At 29.9% G+C, this 16,036-nt stretch overlaps 1 protein-coding gene across 1 annotated transcript; it reads left to right on the top strand.

Moving 5' to 3' along the window:
* Positions 1-11,548: 11,548 nt before the first annotated feature.
* LOC111317561 (peroxidase 27-like) lies at positions 11,549-13,549 on the top strand. Its single transcript, XM_022919995.2, has 4 exons — positions 11,549-12,092; positions 12,301-12,489; positions 12,570-12,735; positions 12,933-13,549. Exons 1-4 carry the CDS (start codon positions 11,868-11,870, stop codon positions 13,337-13,339), a joined length of 987 nt encoding a protein of 328 aa, XP_022775730.2. The 5' UTR covers positions 11,549-11,867; the 3' UTR covers positions 13,340-13,549.
* Positions 13,550-16,036: the final 2,487 nt, after the last annotated feature.

Below are 16,036 nucleotides of genomic sequence, written 5' to 3'. Positions count from 1 at the left end.
ATTATTTATTAATATATTATATTAATAGTATGTTATTTATTAATATAATATTATTTACTCATATATTGTAATATAATATTATTTATTAATATAATATTACTTGTAAGTAAAATTATGTTCAAAAGTATTAATAAATAGTTATACTTAGATATAGCTATTTTCCAAAAAATGTTTTCTCTTTTTGAAATACGTAAGATAATTTCTAAAAATATGATTTCATTTTTTATTGATTAGTAAGTTATTTTTCATTGATCAGTCAATTTTTTATGAAATAAACACCCGAAAATGAAAAAATCATTTTTCAAAAGTCATTTTCTGCAAAATAAATGGAGATTAAGGGTTTATTTTGATGTAATAAAAGTATAAGGGTATATCTTAATAAAGTAGTAAAATTCAAAGGCTTTTTTGTTATTTTAAACATCAATATCTTGTTTAAAATAAGGACTTATTTAGATAAAAATTAAAAAAAAAAAGAAGCTTGTTTGACTGCAAGAAAAGTACAAGGGTATATTTAAAAATGAAATAGTTTAAGTTATTTTACCCTAATTTCTCTATACAAAGGAGTCTAGAGATTGAAAAAAAAATGTAAGCATTGAAATTTAAACTTTAAATTTGTTGATAACACCTCTTAAATTAAACTAAAAATATCAATTAAATAACGTAGGAAGCGTGGACTTGTGCAAATAACATACGCATTGAGAATATTGGAAATTAATTAGAAAATTTTAGGATTGATTCCCTATAACTACCATATATATCCCCATTGGCAATGAGAAGAGCCTCGATTCTTCAAAATCCTAATTTTAAAAACATTTTAGATATAGGGAAACGGATAATTGGACCGACGTGCGTTAACATTTGGGCAAAACTTCAATATGAAGCTAATAAAAAAAGTTGGTATCTCAAAATTCATAATTGAAAAGTAAGATGTCAACCATTACCTTAAACAGGCACCAAAATGAAAATTGGAATCATAGCCAATTGATCCAATGCTGCAATTAATCCTCAGCTATATATATAAGAGGATCGATTTCTATCAACACAAATCCGATTCTTGTCTCTCATTCTCGTTCTGTCAAGGGAAGATATGGCATGCAGAAAATTCAAAGGCATGTTTTTTTATGCTTCTCTACGCTCTTTAGGACCAACATCAGTCTTGGTTTATTAGCACTTATTAGGAATGTTATTATTAGGTTAAATCTATATTATTGTTTCATTTTATCATTATTATTTAGTTACGGTGCATTGTCTGCATGTACATTATATACTAAAGAATGAGCTTAATGAAAAATTAGGAGCCAATGCACCACTTTGAGAGCATATGCATTCACAATTCCAGATGTTCATACATACATTCATGCATGCATAAAGAGGTAGAAATCATTATTTTTTTTTTTCAGTATATACAAGATATGTATACTGTTTTTAGTATCTCAATATATATATATTTTGAAAACTCGATTTATGTATTTGTTACATGTATAGATTGATGTTAAATAAACTGCAACACCAATCATCTGTATCAATGATATATATCTATATACATCAATATATTTATATATCTACATGGAATAATACGAGTTAAATCACTTGTGATATTATTAACATATTTGTATTTTGAGTATCTGAGTTTTAATTGTTCATTATATATCAATACGGTAATTAATTTATACCATTTGTTAGTATGTCTGAAGGTCTGTTTCTGTCTTAAGCTACCATCACTACTAGGAAAAAGCTCAATAGCGAGGAAAGTTTCGTCTCTAAAGATACTAAGTCTGTCATTAGTAATTATTAGTGACGAAAAATTCATCTTGGAAGTCCATCAAAAGGAATCCAAGAACTTTTTGGTCCGCAATAAAGATTCCGTTGTTAATAGATGCAACATTAGCAGGCACATAATCTGTCACAAATATGTTTTTATTTATTTTGGAAAAATATTTTAACTTATAAGCCATCGCTAAAGCCTTTTAGCAATGAAAATATCCGTCTTTAATGAAGTCTAATTCTTTTTCATATTTTGGTTCAGTTGACACTAAGTTTTTGCAATGGAATAAATTTTTAGGATTGTTAAGAGCGGAAAAGAAGTGTATATCTTTTAGTGATGAAATTTGGTTGCTAAATATTAAAGATTTTGTAATATTTTAGAGATTGGTCCTCTTTGATTAAGGATTGATCCTATCCATAAAGGACTGACCTTTCCCTCAAAAAGGATTGATCCTTTTCACTTTTAATCAAATTTATCAATTACAAATAACATAAAAAGAATCCATATAAATCTTCATACAACTATATATATAATATCAGAATTCAACATTCAACTCAATTTTATAAATATTCATAAACATAAGCAACCATATGTCCATCCAACAACATTCATAAATATCCATAAATTTCCTTAAAAAAAAAATAGAGATCCATCATCTATCATCGTACCAATTCAATAAAAAAACAAAGAAAAAAAGAAAGGTTATTATCTCACTAACACTTCGGCTTGATAAAATCATTGATTTTGATATTTGGAGCAAAAACACTTAATTCTATTTCCATTGACAAAATTTGTTTGAGAAAATATAAAATTTATAAACTCCTCAACTTGTGAAAGGAGCTCATCGGTAATAAACCTATTTAAGTCTAACTGATGATACATCCAAAATCTATCCCTATCTATTTTGCAAGCCTAATTGATTCAAGAAAATTATAAGCTACCTATTTCATACCTATTTTACAAATTCGACACCAATTTCACAACGTCCACAATAATTTCATATAAATTTAAAAACAAAATATCACATTTTTCACAATAATTTCATATCAATTTCATAATTTCCATACTAATAATTTCACACCAATTTAAGTTCACTAATTAATTTAGCATCAATTTTACAATTTCAACAATAATTCCACATCAATTTCACAAATTTCAAAAAATTCTCCACAAATTTCACAAATTCAGTATCAATTTCATAATTTTCAAATTTCACATTTGAGAATTACCCTATAAACCCTAACTTTCTACTACTTTTAAATTTTTAAAATTTAAGAGCAAAAGTTATTACCTAAGTGTTGTTAGACCAAAACCAATATCTTGTACAAACACTAACTTCCAAATTTTTTTTAAAAAAAATCAGTATTTCAAAAATAGAAAAAATTAGCTAAAATTAAACAAATTAATTAACCCAAATCCCTAAATTTAAACAATTAACAGTAACATACACAACAACAAAATAAAGATAAACAAAAATAAAAAAAAACCAAAAAAATGAAAAAAAAACACATACATTCATAACAAAGATAAATGCCAACCGAGGTAGGTTGAGTTAGTAAGAATTAAATACTTTATTTTACATGATAGTAACTAATTTTCACATTAATCATTTGATTCGTAGTAGAATCACCTAAGATAGGTACGGATCAATATTTTCCTAATTGTCATACATAACTCTCTAAAAAAAATTCAATAAAAGGAAATTAATGTTTTCTTGGTGAGTGAAAGCGATTGCTGCCTAATAATGCAGAATTCTGGGTTTGTATATTTTCTGATCAAATATTGAAATAGTCTCTTAATGCATATATATACTAATGAAGTTTCCTAGCCGTTAGACGCCATAGCTGGCAGCTTCCAGCAGGCCGCTTCCAGCAGGCCGTCCTCAATGGCAGTACATAGTGTCTGATCTTCCCATAGAAATGCATGGAACTTGCTTGAACACAACAAATAATAGTACAAAAGGAGCCTTAGATTCTTCTAATAATCGTACTGCCACAAGCTCTTAACAGCTGTTCAATTAATAGATTAATTAAATGCACCAGCCAAAAGTTTTCATGGTCTGGTTGTTGGGATGGAATCTGTGCAACCATGTGATCAGTGAGGAACAATTTTGGAGCTTGGCCTCAGCAAGGATCGAAAGGATTTACACATATAAATGCTTACTTCTTTGTCATTTAGTCATTTACTTTGGCAGCCTCTTTTGTTAAAAAAAAAAAAAAAAGGTCAAAATTGCTTTTTTGTATCTATCTTAACCATTTGAGTAGTGAAAATGATTAAACAATTTCTCCGGGGATAAAATACAAAGAATATTTTATTCTATAACAAGTGTACAATGCCAAGAAACACATGGTCTAGAGATGATCACCTCATTTTTTTAAAAATGTCGACAATGTGGTTAGTACATGATTCCTCAATTTTCAATTCAAACGTAAAGCTGGCATACCGAAGTTGAGTTTAAACAACAATTAATCTCGTAATTTGTGTGTACAAGTAGTTCCTGAGTATATATCAATCTTTGTAATTTGATGGTCCATCCTCAAGTTTCTTCATTTCCAGATTTCAGTTTCAACTTCAGTATGAAAGGTGGGTGAATTAAATGACAGGAGAGTTCAATGATTATTAAACAAATGATTAAGCTATGATCATGGTTAATTGTTGTCAATTATTTAATATCAGTTCTCATGATCCACTAAACATAATCAGGCAATAACAGGAAAACAGGCCACGAACGAGGGATGAATATTAAACTAAATAAACTAGATGTTTATTAACACTAATTAATTAGTGTTTTCCTAAATTAGTTACCAATTCACCACTAACATTTTATCATATTTTGGAGAGCAAATCTTGTCATTTCCTTTGAATATAGTGATGACCATATCTCTGTCGGTAGAGGAGCCAATCAAATACATTGGCTGCCAATTAGAGAATAAATTCAGGTTGGGACATTAGATATATTTCACCAACAACTGAGTGATAATTGTATGATTCCTTCGGCTAACTGCTAACATAAGGTTAGGCATATAATAATATTTGCTCTTACAGCTTACAGTTTCATTTTTTTTTTTATCACTCTTAGAGTTGCAATTTAAGAGTTGAGGCCGATAGACAAGCTGTTTAATGCCGGCGATTGTAATATATAGATGTAAAAGAAAAAAAATTTATATCATTTTCTGTATTTTTGTATATTGTGTTTCCTATTTTGTAGTACTAAATTTACACAAATTTGCACCTGTTTTCTGTATGTTCATACTTCTCCCTGTTTTTAATCAATTATTATTATTATTACTTGATCCATGAGAATGATTAGTGTATTGGCATGTTTAATTATCTATTTTAATGGTCTCGAGCTTATATTATATAAAAAAGGTCTTAATTACTTATGAAATGATCACCTGTGTCCTAAATTTATGACTCTAATCAGTTACATACACTAAATGATGTAAAATAAACAACTTAAATAGCTTGCCCTAATAATTTTATCTTTTTCAGAGTATATTAAAAAATAAAAAAAATTCAAAAAAAAGTGAGATATATATCAATTTTTTAACCCTATTTATAGAATTAAAAAATTTTGCTGACAATGTATAGAAATCGAACTATTTTTTTTTACTATGATTGAGGTCAAATTCCCTTTTCCAAGTAAATATTACACCTAAAGCAATAATCACAACAATACAGAAGTAATAGACAACAATCAATAATAAAAAACGTAGAAAAAATAAAATATACCAAGATTTACGTGGAAAACCCTCCAGTGTAAAGGGAAAGAATCACAGACCATCAGAAAAATTTTCACTATCAAATAATAGGTACACAAAGTTCTTCTTTAGCTAAAACTAGAGCTAATCAACAACTAGAAAAATAATTAGAGAAATTTCACCAAATAAGTGACTCAACAAATACACCTTGGATTTGTTCCTAGAGAGTTTCAAACCCGATCTTCACTGTTCATAATGTAGAACTCTGAATCATAAACCTCCTGACAAGGTTTCAACTCAATCAGACCACGAATCGACTTTCGTTTAACCAACTTTCCCTTCTCTTTTTTCTCTCTACTTTTTCTGGCTTTTCTTCTTTCTCTACTTGATTTTCAACACATACTTAAAACAACCCCACCTTTTTTTTATTAAGTAGCTAGGACTTTGTGTAAAATGAAAGATCAAGGCCCATGACCTTTACTTGGTCCAAAATCACTTACATGAGGTTGGACCCCATTTTTCTAACAATTTCCCCTTCCAGCCCCATTAAGAGGAGATTCATCACCATGGCAGTTTCATTTGAAACTTACCTTGGCCAGGGAACTCATTCCAGCTAAGTTACTGCAAAGCTCAAGCTTTTCTCTAGGAAGTATCTTAGTTAACATATCTGCTACATTCTTATCAGTATAAACTTTCTTCAATAGCATTTGATGTTCTTTAATCACTGAACGTAACAATGATTTCTAACATCAATGTGCTTTGTTCTAGCATGGTACATGGTATTCTTACTCAAATCTAAAGCACTCTGGCTATCATAAAATATCACATACTCTTTCTGATTCAACCCCACTTCAAGAAGAAAATATTTCATCCAAAGCATTTCTTTACATGTTTCAGTTGTTGCAATATACTCAGCATCTATAATTGACAAAGCAACACATTTCTGCAACTTAATTACCAAGATACAGCTCCTCCTACAAAAGTAAACAAATACCCTGAAGTAGATTTTCTACCATCTAGATTGCTTGTCATGTCAGTATCTATAAACCCTTCTAAAATTGGTTGTGAAACTCTATAAGTTAAACACATTTTTTAGATACCCCTTAAATATCTAAAAATCTATTTCACTGCTTTTCAGTGAACTTTTCTCGGATTAGAAAAAAATCTATTCACTACACCAACTGTATGAGTAATGCCAGGCCTTGTACAAACTATAAGATACATTAAAGAATCGATTGCAGAAGAATAAAGAATACTAGACATAGCTAGTTGCTCTTCCTTAGACATTGGATAAAATTTCTTACCTAGATAAAAATGGTTAACAAGTTGACTGCTAACTGATTTAGCATGTTGCATGTTGAATCTACCAAGCACTCATTCAACATACTTTTCCTGTGACAACCACAACTTTCTAGCTCTCCTATCTCGGATAATGTCCATACCAAAAATCTACTTTGCTGGACCTAAATCTTTCATATCAAAGGACTTAGATAATTTTTCTTTCAACCTACAAATCATACTAGCATCTTGTCCTACAATCAACATATCATCAACATATAATAATAGGATAATGAAGTTACCATTAGAGAATTGTTTAACATACACACAAGAATTCGTTACTGTTATTTTATAGCTATGACTCACCATAAAAGAATCAAACTTCTTGTACCACTGTTACAGAGCTTGTTTCAAGCCATACAAGCTTTTCTTCAATTTGCAAACTAAGTGATTTTTTTCTTTCATTTCAAAACCCTCAGGCTGATTCATATAAATGTCCTCCTACAAATCACCATGCAAAAATACAGTTTTAACATCAAGTTGCTCAAGCTCAAGATTCAAACTAGTTGCTAATCTCAGTACCACTCGAATAGAACTCATCTTTATAATTGGAGCAAAAATCTCATCAAAATCGATACCTGATTTCTGAGAAAAATCTTTTACTACCAATCAAGCTTTGTACCTCACTAGTTTGTCACCATCTTTTTTTAACTTGAACACTCATTTATTCTTTAATGACCTTCCTTGTTGAAAGTTTAACAAGATCATAAGTACCATTCTTTCATAATGACTCTATCTCTTCTTTCATTACTTTTAACTAGCACTCTCTATCCAGAGTAGCCTGTACATCTTGAAAGCTTTTTGGCTCCCATTCACTGATAACTAAAATAAAATTTGAACTTGAATATCTGATAGATGGCTTGCGCTCTCTAGTAGATCCCTAGGTTGAGACTCTACATCACTTGATGTCGAAGGTAGCTCTCTTTACTCAACATTTTTAGGTAGAGAAGATTGCTCTTTCTGTTCAAAACTAATTGCATCTGGCTCATCACCAACTGTGGTTGGCTCATTCATATCATCAAGTTTTGTTTCTTGCTCATTTCTAACATCTGTGGCTCTTTCCTGCGAAATTTCTGTCAGTGTTGAAACATCACACTCAATAATAACCCGTATAGTCCTCTCATTTTTCTCAAGGTTTATGATGATTTCTTTTCCATGAAAGACTACATCTCTACTTCTGACTGTCTTTTTTTTACTGGATCTCATACCCTGTAACCAAATTTCTCATCACCATATCTTACAAATACACACTGTGTAACTTTACTGTCAAGCTTTGATCTCTATTCTTTCGACACATGCATGAATACTTTACATCTAAAAACTTTTAAATGAGAGTATGAAGTATCTTTTCCTGTCCACACTCTTTCTGAAATGTTAAAGCCCAAAGAAACTGATGGTGATCTATTAAGTAAATAACAAACCGTGTTAACTGCTTCACCCTAAAATAGTTTTGGTAATTTTACCATCCTCAACATACATCTGACTTTTTTCACAATGGTACAATTCATTCTTTCAGCTATAACAGTATACTACGATGTTCCAGGTTTTGTCATCTTATGTCTGATCCTATGCTTTGAACAATATTCTTTAAAGCCTTTAGATATGTATTCCACACCATTATCAGTTCGAATATACTTCAAGGGTAATTCTATCATCCTTTTAACTACGGCATAAAATTTTTAAAAATACTACAGTACCTGACTTTTATATTTTAACATATACACTCAAATCGTACATGAAGCATTATCAATAAAAATAATAAAATATCTACTATCACTTAATGACTCATCTATTTTCTTTTCTCTGAGAACTTTTACGAAAAGAAACTCTATGATGCTTACCAAACAAACAATAATCACATGAATCAAGAGACATACCTTTGGTTAAGAGAATAAGAGACTGTCTTACCAAAATTTGTAACCTTTTTTCACTCATGTGTGTCAGCCTCCTGTGCCACAAATTTACTGAAGCATCATTTTCAACGACATTTACCTGGTTACCATTCAATTGCATACATGTCTTATACATTGTGTAGCATAATTTTCTTTTTGTAACTATCATAGATCCTTTGAGAAGCTTTCACTGTCCATTCTTTTGTCGACTTTCATATCCCTCCTTATCAAGGACATTAATAGTAAGCAAGTTCATTCTCATATCTAAAATATGTCTGACATCCCTCAAAGTTAACATATAGCCTATACTAATTTGTACAACAATATCATCAATCCCAATAATTTACGACACATTCTTATTTCTCATTTTGGTACAACCAAAGTTTTCTGTTTTATAAGTTGTAAACAACTCTCTATTAGAAACACAATAATATATTGCTCTTGTGTCAACTATTCATTCAATGCCGAGATCACTAACATGATTACAATCACCATGTGTATAAATCAAAGTAATCGAATCACTATCTGAATTCACTGATGTAATATTGACATCATCTGAACTCTTACCTTTCTCATTTTTTCGCTCTTGTTTCAAGATTTTATAGTTTCGTTTTATATGACCTACCTTAGCACAATAGAAACACTTCACTTTACCTCTAGACTTGGATCTATGTTTAAACTTACCACGACCTTTTGAGTCCTAACTTCTGTCGATGTTTCTACCCCTATTCTCTATAACTAGAGCTTGATTCTCAGGGTCTACATCTTTTTACCTTACTTCTTCATTAAGCATACTGTCATTTACCATCTCCAATGTCACCTTATAATTAGGAGCTGAATTAAGAACAGTCACAACTAGAGTATTCTAGCTGTCTAGTAATAAACCTAAAAAAAATAATATCTTCATTTCATCATTCATCTTAAGCTCCATAGTAGTCATCCGATTAAATATATCTTGAAAATCACTCAAGTGCTCTGTAACAGATTGTCCATCCCTGTACTATAAAGTTGTAAGCTTTTTAACAAGCATAACTTTATTCATACATATTTTTCTCTCATACAATGCTGTCAATTTTTTTCAAACAATGTGAGCATCTGACTCCTGCGCTACATGATGGAACACACTGATATCAACCTATTTTTTATTGTAGCTAGCGTCTTTCTACCTAGCTTCTTTCAGCTTTCATCTTTCATATCTGCTGGTTTAGCCAAATCACCCAATACTGACTCATACAAATCTTTACAGTATAGACGATCCTCTATCATATGCTTCCAAATTGAATAATTCGATGTTATCAATTTTAACATGAAACTGTATCATCATCTATGATCTTAAACAGAATTTACTTTTATCCTAAGTTGCTTCTGTATCGATGTCTTAAAATAACCCTCGCTCTGATACCATTTGTTACGTCTGAAGCAATAATCATAACAATACAGAAGCAATAGATAACAATCAATAATAAAAAACGCAGGAAAAATAAAGTACACCAAGATTTACGTGAAAAACCCTCTAATGTATAGGAAAAAAATCACGGACCACCAGAAAAATCTTCACTATCAAATAATAGGTATACAAAGTTCTTCTCTAGCTAAAACTAAAGCTAATCAACAACTAGAGAAATAATTGAAGAAATCTCACCAAATAAGTGACTCAACAAATACACCACGAATTTGTTCCTAGAGAGCTTCAAACCCGATCTTCACCGTTTAGAATGTAGAACTCTGAATCATAAACCTCATGAAAGGTTTCAATTCAATCGGATCACGGATCGACTTTCGTTCAACAAACTCTCTATTCTCATTTTTCTCTCTACTTTTTCTGGCTTTTTTTTTTTCTCTACTTGGTTTTCGACACACACTTAAAACAACCTCACTTCTTTTTTATTAAGTAGCTAGGGCTCTGTGTAAAATGAAAGATCAAGGCTCATGACCTTTACTTGGTCCAAAACCACTTACATGAGGCTGGATCCCATTTTTCTAATAGTAAAAATGTCTTCATCTGTTTATGAAAATGTTGTAAATTCCATTTAGTTTTGTTATTTTCATTGATGAAATGTTAGTATATTTTGACTTGCAAAACTTATTCCCAATTCTAACTTTTGCACATCTTACCATGCATCATTGGATCCAAAAGTTTATATTTGTAAAGGATGTTATTAGCCAAGAAAATGTATTTAGAAATTCTAACTTATTCTTGGAAAATTAATCAAATTAAAAAGGTAAGAAATTAAACAAAATACAATTTCTCTATGACAAAATGATTATTTCCCATAAAAAAAGGTCATATGCGAAATGCGCAAGAAAAACTAGCCTACTATTATTGTGTTTATCATAATGTTAATTTCATTGTTTAGGTTATTAACTTAATGAAAGAGTAACGTATATTATTCTTTTATATGTTATATGTATGATAATCTATTTTTTTTTAATTATATATATATATATATATATACACACATATGATAATATTGATATATGCACAAAAATGCATGAATATAAGTGCATCCTCAATTTTCTATTTCTAACTTTTAAAATGAAATATTCCAAATCAATATCAATATCATTATATATATAAGGAATAGATCTACTTGTACTAATGTAATTTTTATTTTATTTTTTTACCAACGGATTAAAATTTACTAAATTTAAAAATATTATTTAATTTAATTCAAATGAATTATGAATGTAATTTTGATATAAACATCCAAAAAGTATAAGAATTACATTATTGTAGGTGTGTGTGTGTGTGTGTATATATACACACACACTAATCAAAAGCAGATAATGTTTTTTTCCTTCATTTTCTAGCCAACTTTTCTTTTGATTTTTTGGTGCATTTGTTTGCACATGGTATTTTGCATGTTGATTTTAAAAAAAAAAAAAAAAACAAAAGAAAGGAGAGATAAAAAAATGGAACTTATATACAAGTTTATATATTCTTTTAAATTCTCTGATCTGTAATATTTTGGATGTCAGCTCATTGGTATATTGCCCTTATCAAATCAATCATAAACTATAAACTAATAAACAGACAGCTTTGCGTACAGATGTTAAAAGAGAGTAAGGGACTAAGCTCAAGTACTATAAATATAAACCTTTTTTTTTTTTTTTTCATATGTACCACATATTTCTCAGACACATCAAGTCCAATAATCTTCTCAAGACAAAATGGTTACAGGCCAAAAGCTTCTATCCTTTCTCTTTTTTCAGCTGATTCTTGTTCTTCTGGTCTTATACCACAGCAATGCACAGGGCTTGAAACTCGGGTATTACCACAAGACCTGCCCTAATGCAGAGTCTATTATCTTGAACACAACTCATCAAATCATTTCTCGAGCGCCTACTCTTGCCGCTCCTTTGCTCAGGATGCAATTCCATGACTGCTTCGTTAGAGTAAGTTGTTAAAGCTTTCACTAATTTTGACTAAAAAATATATACATTGAATCAAATGTACGACGTTTTCATTGGAGCATGACTACAAATGATTTAGGCCATGAAACATTGTATATTATAACCAATGATTATAGATCAGTAATGAAATCAATTAAGAAATTTATTTTAATGGTGTACTGCAACTTCTAAACAAGTAGATATTTTTCAGGGATGTGATGGTTCAGTGCTTCTAAATTCCACAAAGACCAACCAATCTGAGAAAGATGCATTCCCCAACCTAAGTTTACGAGGCTTCCATGTGATTGATGCTGTAAAATCTGAAGTCGAAGAAGCATGTCCTGGTGTGGTTTCTTGTGCGGATATCCTTGCCTTAGTAGCTCGAGACTCAGTTTCCATGGTAAACTCCTCTCATTGTCTCTCTAAATTTTATCAAACCAAAATAATATGTCGTCTCATTTCCTTTAAATTCATTTTCAGATACAAGGACCCTTCTGGGAAGTTCCTCTTGGCCGAAGAGATGGAAGAGTTTCAATTTTGAATGAGGCCTTAACAAACTTGCCTTCTCCTTTTGCCAACATAACACAACTAAAACAACTGTTTGCTGCTAAAGGTCTAAACGAGAAAGATCTGGCGGTTCTATCAGGTATTTCCGATTTTATTTCTTTGTTGAATTTTATCACTATGTATTCAATTTCGTTGAATATTTGACACTATAACATCAAATTTGTTGATTTTTCTCTAAAAAAAATTTAACGAAATTGACAGAAATTATCTGTCACTTAGATTGAGAGAGTTATTTGTGAGATTGCATTGTAATTTGTGCCCTTTTTAATGATACAGGAGGACACACCGTTGGGACATCTCATTGCGTTGGATTCAGCAACCGCCTCTACAATTTCACTGGCAAAGGTGACACTGACCCATCTATGGATCCAAACTACATTGTTAAATTGAAGCAAAAATGCAAGCCTGGAGACAACACAACGCTGGTGGAGATGGACCCTGGAAGCTTCAAGACCTTCGACGATGATTACTACACTCTTGTAGCCAAGAGAAGAGGGCTCTTCCAATCTGATGCCGCCCTTCTCAATGATGCAGTGACTAAAGCTTATATCTTCCTTCAGGCTTCTACCCATGGATCTACCTTTGCTAAAGATTTTGCTGCGTCAATGGTGAAGATGGGCAAATTTGGAGTCCTCACTGGCAAGCAAGGTGAAATCAGGAAACATTGTGCTTTGGTCAATTAATTGAAAACATCCCCTTTTTTGTTAGAAATTTTATTATTTTTATGACATCTTAATCAAAATGTGATTGAATTTGCAACAAATCAAAGTTGCGTTGCATTCTTTGTGTTATAACTTATGTATATGGCTTTTCAAATTGCTGCCATACATTGTTGCTGAGTGTAATTTATGAAAATAGTTATTTTTTTCTGTATATCATGGTTCAGAACTCAGTAATATCCATGACTTTATTTCCTTAAATTTATTGTTATCAAATAATTAATACCTATTATTCCCTCCATGACTTGGACCTTGTTGTGGCAGAAAAATGTTACATAAAATATGATAAAAAGACGTGATCCTTTCAAAGTTGACTTGAAATAATTGAAAGTGATTTCATCATATTAATTCTAACATATAACAATTAATTTTTTCCCTTTAAAAAATTTAATTTTTTTTATATTTTTCACTTGATTAATTAATTATATATATATATACACACACATTCTTTTATCTTTGTTTTTACTATTTTAAGATGAGTATCCTTTTCAAAAAAATTTTAAAATTTATATTTAATACACTATATACCTATAAGAAGTTTTCACTTCATTAATTAATAAACTTAAAAATTTTAAAAATCTTGAAAATAAATATTCAAATTTAAAGATATCCAATATTAAAAATTTATATTACTCACTATTAAAATGATAATTTTTAATATAATTTTAAATTTATAACACGAACATGTGGTATTATAAAAATTTATGGTACCTTAACTAAGTTCATGGAGTTACAATCTATACGAAGAGATACAAATCAATACGATCAGTACAAAAATTAAAAAAAATAATAGTCTTAAATGTATCAATTATTTTTTCGAAATCAAATACATATCTCGAGTATCGGAGTATGTTACCAATAACGTTTGCAAAATTACATACAAAAAGCAATGGGAGGTGTTGGGGCCAGCTAGTTTTGGGCTCTAGAAACAAGTAGAATGGAGAGGTTGATTCAAATGCTGGATTTTTCGAGTGTCCACTCCCAACCGAAGCCTTGTGAAGTTCCTTGTTACAATATAGGGTTTGGACTTTGGAAGCATCAAGGGATCTACAAACTACAATATAGGCTGGTCACTCCAACTAACCCTAAAAGTTTATTAAGTTTTACTTTTGCCCCACTCCCACTGAAAAAAAAAATTAATAAGTAAATATTGATAATTATAAATATAAAAAATAATATTGAAATGTAATAAGTAATGTTTTGAATGTATCCATCTTGATATTTTCTCTCCAGAATATATGGTCCTTTCATATAAGTAAGCTAAGAAAAGAAAAAAAATAAATAAAATAATAAATAATAATATTATTTATGAATCATATGGCACAAAAACTGCACATGTGAATTTTTTTTTTTCCATCCAAACCCCACTTTTTTTGCCTGAAATTTCGAACCCCCTTAATGATAGATCTAAACGGATACATTGCCTGGGGAAGAGAAAATTGCAGCATCAGAAACCACATTGCCTAGTTCTTACATATTACATGTTGTCGGCTCTCATTTCGTGACTACAAATATGCAATTGACCTATAAATAAAAAATAATACTTGCTCGAACTTATCCAATTATAAGCTTATGGGTTCTGAAACAGAAACTTATTTAAAATAATTAAAAATATCAAAATCATAATAAATGTAACAGATAATTAATAAAAAGAATTAAAAATATGTCATCTTTAATGTCTTTCATGCATCTCAATGATTCATATTGAAGCAAGATTCAATGCATTTATTAATAGTACAAATAATTGAATGTTTAAGTTTTGTTTCTACCACCAATTATGAAGATGGAAAGAGATACCCATAAATATTAATACGATTAAAATGGAGATGAGTTTTTTTTTTTCAAATTATATGTAATTTTTGTGGGAAAAATTGCAAAAATAAAATTTTAAATATATTAAATTAAAAAAAAATGTCTTCTTAAAATCATTTTAAAAAATTAGATCTAGATAAAACTTAATTAAAGATACCAAAATGGAAATAGATTGAATTAATGTACCTATTTTTTTTTAAATGTTAACCAATCAAGCAGCACATGCAATTGTCCATACTGAATTAATTAATAATGTCACCAATGAGAAGGGGAAAATTCCCTCTTCCACGGCACTCAAACAAATTGAAGCCTATCAAACTATGTAAAGCCTAATAAATTGCTTTAAAAAAAAAAAAAAAAAAAAAGAAGGAGCAAAGCCGACAATGACTAGACTTATCGGTTGTCATTGAAGGCAGCTGGTTAACCATGACTTTTCTTTTGTTTTCTTTTGAACATCCATGACTTTTCTTTTGTTTTCTTTTGAACATATTATTAATTAGAATAGTAGGCTACAGGAGCATACAACTATTTCTTTCTTTGTCGTGTTGTAATTAATTACTCTTTCTTTTTCCCGCTTAGGGAGGAAAAAAGGACTCAAGTTGATTCTTCTCGGGCTTAGGGAACACTAATTTAGTTTTGAGATAGATGTCTTTCGGTTAGTTTGTTCTTTTATAATTAATGAACAAAAATAATCCTCAAAATTTAATTTAATTAATTTATATAATTACATTTAAAACATAATATTCAATTAATAATCCTGAAATTATAATTTTTTTGTAAAAATATTAATATTCGTACCATCTATGTATAGTAATGATGGATAAGGGCAAGATTAGGTAAAGTTTTTTA

Source organism: Durio zibethinus, chromosome 2 (assembly GCF_047325235.1).
Source record: "Durio zibethinus cultivar Kanyao isolate XHJ-2024 chromosome 2, ASM4732523v1, whole genome shotgun sequence".
Classification (NCBI taxonomy): Eukaryota; Viridiplantae; Streptophyta; class Magnoliopsida; order Malvales; family Malvaceae; genus Durio; species Durio zibethinus.
The sequence above is the reverse complement of the archived record's forward strand: the minus strand, read 5'-3'. Positions and strand labels throughout refer to the sequence as shown.